Raw genomic sequence first — 6,429 nt, forward strand, 5'->3', positions numbered from 1 at the left:
TAGTTATAGGGGTTACTTTGTATTTTTATAATATCGGCTACATGGTATGTTTAGCCGCACACAAAATGCGCCAGTAAAATAAGTGGGGCCAGGATTCCGGGCTTCATTCCCTTAAATTTGTCTACCTATTTCTTTGGGACCCACTATTTTACCCGTTCTTAGCTTAGCTTGGTTAAAAACTACTCCGTATTACAGTAAATTAAAATTCTTGTAACTTACGAAGTATAAAAAAAAAAAAAAAATAATAATAATAATAATAATAATAATAATAATAATAATAATAATAATAATAAAAATAAATAAAAAAATCCTTGTATTTTATTTGTACTACATATAAGACAATATGACTAAATAATTTGTAAGTGCTTATTTCGCCTTTTTTTTACGGATGAAACAGACGGTTTATAACTGTTAATTGTACCAATCATCTGTTTTGAAACAGAAAATTCATGTTCAATATTTATTGAGAGGCAGCTGGTAGATATGCTATTAATACAGACTTGTTAAATTATGTTGTACAAAAATATCTCTTGGTTGATTGACTGTCCAAATTGTTTTATAAAAATATCTCTTGCATGAATATATTTTCCTTTGTTTCTTCTGCTGCCCAATTAATGCGTACGTATTGGTTTATATTTTCTTAGAATCTTAATTTTCAATTTATTTTCGTCAAAAAATTCAACTTCTATAGTTCGACCTTTTCATACCACTTTCCGTCCCAAGTTGAGTGCATTTTTTACTCTTTCAACAGAGTATGTAAATTATAGGGTAAACTAATTAATAAACAGAATTGGTGCATTTGATTTAATGAAGAAAAACGTAAAAGAAACCAAAAGAGAAAACAAAACAATGACCGATAGGCGATAGATCGATGTTACTATCTAGTGGTTTCAAATATCAATCAGCAGACAACATGTTTAGTCATGCCAAATTACATAAAAAAATCACGGACCATTGCAAGGTTGTCTTTTAAGTGATCGAGTAAATAGCGTGTTAGCTTAGTTTTGTACAAATTAAATTTCGCCACTTGCATTTCCTTTTTTTTCAAATTACAGTTGTGTGTAATAACTCCTCGATGATAACATGCTATACCCTAATTGATAAGGACATTTGAGGCAAGAAGATGACTTTAAATTAAAAAATAAATAAATTAATTAATTAATTAAATTAAATTAAATTTTAAAAAATCGTACTTTTAAAAAAAAAAAAAATGAAACTTCCCTAAATAGTCGACAATAGTTGATTGGTCAACAATTTGGACAGGTTGTATGTAGACTATAGCTACTTGCTTGGCCTTAGTTCTGATCCTATAAATATGTTAACCCAAGTGAGCTTATTTCATCATATTACAACCAAATCCAATCTACAAGTAAATCAAACCTTAGCAATTTTTTTGTGAGTTTGATCATGGATTTCGCAAGCATAACCGAGTTTTTAAGCAACAAAACCATCTTAGTTACTGGTGCAACGGGCTTCATTGCTAAGAGTAATTTCTCTACTTTCCTTAATTAATTACTATTACGTACATAAACATGGTGTTATATTCATGCTAGTTAGTTTGACTACTTCCTAAGGTTATATTTTTACGTGTATATTTTCATATGTACCATGAATAATTGCAGTACTTGTGGAGAAGATACTTAGGGCTCAACCAGACGTGAAAAAGTTGTATCTTCTTGTAAGGGCTAGAGATGCTCAGGCAGCCGATGTTCGGCTGCAAGATGAGGTATTCCTTCGATGAAAAAGTTGAATATGAAAATTAACGAAAGAATACTATGTGAATGTTATGAAGTAATTTAATTACTATTCTCCTATATAAAGGAGGTGTAGCGAATGATTTAATATTTCTTACGTTATATTGTTATATTTTGGACGTAGGTTTTGGGCATGGAGTTGTTCAGAGTGTTAAAAGAAAAATCGGGAACAAATTTTGAAGCTTTCATGTCGGAGAAAATAAGTGTGGTTGCTGGTGATACGTCGTACGAGAACTTGGGACTTACTGCCGATCAAATGAAAGATATGTACGAGAGTATAGATATAGTTATTAATGTTGCAGCAACCACAAAATTTGATGAAAGGTATACATAAAATTATTAAATTAATGGATTTTATGATTCGTGCATGTTATATATCATTTATAAACATATACAATATCAGATAATTCTGAAATGAAGGAAGTATAATTATTTATGTGTTAATTGATTTCAATGAGTGTATGTAGGTATGACGTTGCACTGGGCGTGAACACCCTTGGAGCAAAGAACGTCGTTAAATTTGCTAAGAGTTGTGCTAATATACAGTTGCTCATCCATGTCTCAACTGGTACGTGATGTGAATTCGAAGGTTTTATTCGATGATTTTTGGATGATCATGTTTATATGATTAACTAACAAAATTTAATTAATTTCGTATTTCAGCGTACGTGTGTGGAGAGAAAAAAGGATTAATATCTGAAAGTGCATATGCCATGGGTGAGACACTAAATGGTGTAAATGGGTTGGATATTGAATCTGAGAAGAAGCTTGCTGAACAAACTTTAAGTAATCTTAAAGCCAAAGATCTTTCCGAAAAAGAAATCAGACTAATGATGAAAAATTTAGGAAATCAAAGGTATGAATAATTAGATACAATCAACAATTTAATTTGATACATGGCTAGCCAACATTAATGTATCGACGTATCGTACCGTATGTCCTAATGTTTAATCTCTATCTAAACTAATTGAGTTTAACCTTGAGATCATGGGTTTGAAATCTATCTATGTCACTAATTAGAAGTATTGAAAGAAAAGTTTCCGTTTTTCCTCCAACAATCTTAAGTGTATATATGTTTAGACATGATCTAAATTTTTTTAATCTGATTTGATATTCTGATTTGATTACACTTCTTACACTTTCTATGTACTAAGGAAAAAAATAATCTTAAGAGATTTATGTAAATGTGTATTAACGTGTAATTTTCATAATATTTATGTTATTATGTAACTAAAGACATTTTTAGTAATAAACAAACACCGATAATTAAAAAGGTTTGGACACTATTGTTTCAAACTTCGGATTTGATATGATGTGGTCGTTTTTTGAATAATCAACCATGTACTTTATATAAGCTGAGGTGACATATATACCTTCAGTTCAATGCTTTCATTAATCAAATATATAAAAATCTTAAAAAACCACATACACATTAGTCCCTTTTTAAAAATATTTGGAGCAATTTTATCCCCTTATTATATTCATGGCACATTTTTTGTAGGAAATTTTGACTTTTACCACCCAAAAAAATCAAAAAATTGTTTTTTACCACCAAAACTTTTATTTTACCACCAAAAAATTTCTAAAATTTGTTTTTTACCACCAAATGGCAAGAAAACCGTTAAATCTAACGGCTTAAAAAAATTTCCTTCGAATTTCGTGCGCAAAATATGTTTTTCATGGGTTTAGGGGGGCACTTTGACCCTATGGGTCCAATTTGAGGTCAAAATTGACAAAAAATGATCGGAAATGCCTCATTTTGCGTGTTCACGCAAATCGAGGTTTTTATAAACACGCAAAACGAGGCATTTCCGATCACTTTTTGTCAATTCTGACTTCAAATTGGACCCATAGGGCCAAAGTGCCCCCCCAAACCCCTAAAGAGCATGTGATTGACACGAAAATCGAAGAATTTAAAAAATTCCGTTAAGTTTTTGACGGCAGGTGGTAAAAAACAACTTTTAATTTTTTATTTGGTGGTAAAATAAAAGTTTTAGAAGTTTTGGTGGTAAAAAACATTTTTTTGATTTTTTTTGGTGGTAAAAGTCAAAAAATCCTTTTTTGTATAATCAACCAACGGTTGAATGAAAAATTTAATTTATATGTTTTTTGACACTTCAAATGATCTAATATTAGAGTTCGTTCTTATCTATCACATAAACTAGGGCAAAACATTACGGATGGCCAAATACTTATGTTTTTACGAAGGCGATGGGAGAGATGCTTGTAGGGCAATTCCGAGGCAATTTACCAGTGGTTATCATGAGGCCTACCATCGTATGTAGCACAATGAAAGAACCCTTTCCTGGTTGGGTTGAAGGTTGCAGGTATATATTTTTGAGCTTAATATCATGTTTAATATGAAAATCGTAAAATATAATCTTATATAACTAATACTAATAAACCGTGTGTTCGTGATCTATAAAGTATAAACTACCGATGTATTTTATACAACTAGCTAATTAGTCACCCCGGCTCAAATCATTCTATGCGATTTGTAAAGTTAACTTTGTGTGGTTCGGGTGAAGGGTAACTAAACCGACTTAATACATGAGACTAAACCGACTTATTAGTTTAGTTTATGCTTAAAAAGTTCTCTTTGTCAAAGATAAAAAATAAAAATAAAAAAACCGACTTATTAATACATTACATGGACATAGTATGCTAGATTTTCCCTACCTATTTATGTTGGATTTTAAAATCTAAGTCTCTCTAAAAATACAATAGCTCTATTACAAATTTACAATTGACCTCATTGATATAGACTAGTACGAAGCATTAAATTTTCCATTTCTACTTATTTGATTGCAGGACTATTGATAGTGTGGCCGTGACCTATGGAAAAGGTATCCTAAGTATCTTCCCTGTTGATAAGAACACGGTCTTAGACTTGGTTAGTCTTCCCTTACCCTTTTTATTTACTTCGTATTATAAATATTGTCTCATACGGAGTATTATTTTTTCCATTTGACTTTCTAACTCTTGACCATATTAGTTTTATAAAACCTTTGCGAATTTCGATAATAAGTTTGACAACGTTTACCAAAAATTTTGCAGATACCTGCAGATATGTTTGTGAATTCGATAATTGTAGCAATGAAAACCCATGTCCATAAACCTTGTTTGACAATATATCAAGTTGGAAGCTCATACAGAAATCCAGTAACTTTTAAAGAGTTGCATGACATTCATTATCGTTACTTCACTAAAAATCCATGGATCAATCGTGATGGTAACCCTGTCATAGTTGGAAAAGGTCTTGTGTTGAGCAACATTAAGATATTTGAAATCATTCTCTTCGTATGGCAATTTTTTGTTCAAATCGTAAGTTTCATTTTTCAACTCAACAAGGTTAATATAGCCTATTTCCTTATATATCTTATTAAGTTAATTATTCCGATTTTATCTAATTACTCAATTTGTTTTCAGATCCTATTATTTGCTACTAGAATGGGTCGTAGTGACTTACAACGTACCTTGTTTAACTTTGACAAAAAGCTGAAAATCGCAATGAAATTGGTGGATTTGTACAAACCCTACTTGTTCTTCAAGGGCACGTAAGTCCAACTATTGCACTTCATAATACATATCATCTATCTCCAACTTTATTATTCTTATATGAGTAACGTAATTGTTTCCTTGCTAATGAGTGGTCTTCTCTTTATAGATTTGTCGATACAAATACCGAAAATTTGATCAAAACTGCTCGTGAAAATGGTTTGGATGAAGATGCGTTCAACTTCGATCCTTTGTGCATCAACTGGAAAGACTACTTCATCAATATTCACATTCCATCAATTGTTAAATATTTGTTTTAGTTCATATTTTTGTCACATTTGCAATGCCTTGATCATGTTATTAGTTCATTTTCTTGAACAAACTAGTAACATGCACTTCTCGACTTCAATTAAACAAAGAGTTGATGTATCATATATATATATAATATATATACTCGCATAATCGTGTATGTGCAAAATTTTATTGTCTATGAAGATTTTATTGTATAATAAACTGAAAAAGTGATTACATATAATAACATTTGTAATTTATTTTTTTGCTACATCGATCTATCATTATTGCAAGTGTGTTTTTTTTAATCAATAGTACCTTCAACGTTTCATAATTATCTATTTTGGTCCTAACTTTCTAACAAAATTTACTTCCACTGTTTTCTAATACTTTAGTACACACTCATTAAAAGTCGGCTTGTTGCATGTACTGAAATCTGAAAAAACTTTATACACGCATAGCCTAGTTTTCGGTAATCATCATAAGATTAGGTGGCAGTGCATATTTATATACACATGAAAAAGTCTCAACCTACAACAATATGAGATCACAAGGACAAAAAGTTAATTAGTACATAGCCTTGTTAATAAATGGTGTATGTTGAAAACTTGATCCCCATCTCACATTTGCTTTGGATTTAAGTACACAAGTGGTTGTGTTGGATCCCATCTCCTAGGGTTCCTTTATTATGAATTCAATTCTCTTAATTAATCAATTAGATTTGCTATATAGTTGATAATTAATTAATAAATTACAAATTTTTGTTCTTAACTTACTTATCGTTTAATTAATGCTTGTTAGTACGCCTCAGTCCTTGTGGATTTCGACCCTTGCTTTACTATCTACGTACTATTATAGTCTTGTGCAATGTATTGGTGAATTTAAG

At 30.7% G+C, this 6,429-nt stretch overlaps 1 protein-coding gene across 1 annotated transcript; it reads left to right on the top strand.

Annotated features, from left to right (window-relative positions):
• The first annotated feature begins 1,317 nt into the window (after window positions 1–1,317).
• Window positions 1,318–5,814, top strand: LOC145612650 (alcohol-forming fatty acyl-CoA reductase-like). Its single transcript, XM_081667977.1, has 10 exons — window positions 1,318–1,486; window positions 1,623–1,726; window positions 1,879–2,078; window positions 2,222–2,322; window positions 2,418–2,610; window positions 3,920–4,081; window positions 4,566–4,647; window positions 4,812–5,078; window positions 5,184–5,311; window positions 5,422–5,814. Exons 1-10 carry the CDS (start codon window positions 1,408–1,410, stop codon window positions 5,570–5,572), a joined length of 1,467 nt encoding a protein of 488 aa, XP_081524103.1. The 5' UTR covers window positions 1,318–1,407; the 3' UTR covers window positions 5,573–5,814.
• Window positions 5,815–6,429: the final 615 nt, after the last annotated feature.

The sequence above is a fragment of the Chenopodium album genome, chromosome 24 (assembly GCF_948465745.1).
Source record: "Chenopodium album chromosome 24, dcCheAlbu1.1, whole genome shotgun sequence".
Taxonomy (NCBI): Eukaryota; Viridiplantae; Streptophyta; class Magnoliopsida; order Caryophyllales; family Amaranthaceae; genus Chenopodium; species Chenopodium album.

Bases quoted from the DNA above. Each gene is read 5' to 3' on its own strand.
- LOC145612650 (XM_081667977.1), top strand. From the start codon at position 1,408: ATGGATTTCGCAAGCATAACCGAGTTTTTAAGCAACAAAACCATCTTA. The intron at 1,487-1,622 runs GTAATTTCTCTA...GAATAATTGCAG, and splicing joins AACGGGCTTCATTGCTAAGA to TACTTGTGGAGAAGATACTT. The intron at 5,312-5,421 runs GTAAGTCCAACT...TTCTCTTTATAG, and splicing joins TACTTGTTCTTCAAGGGCAC to ATTTGTCGATACAAATACCG.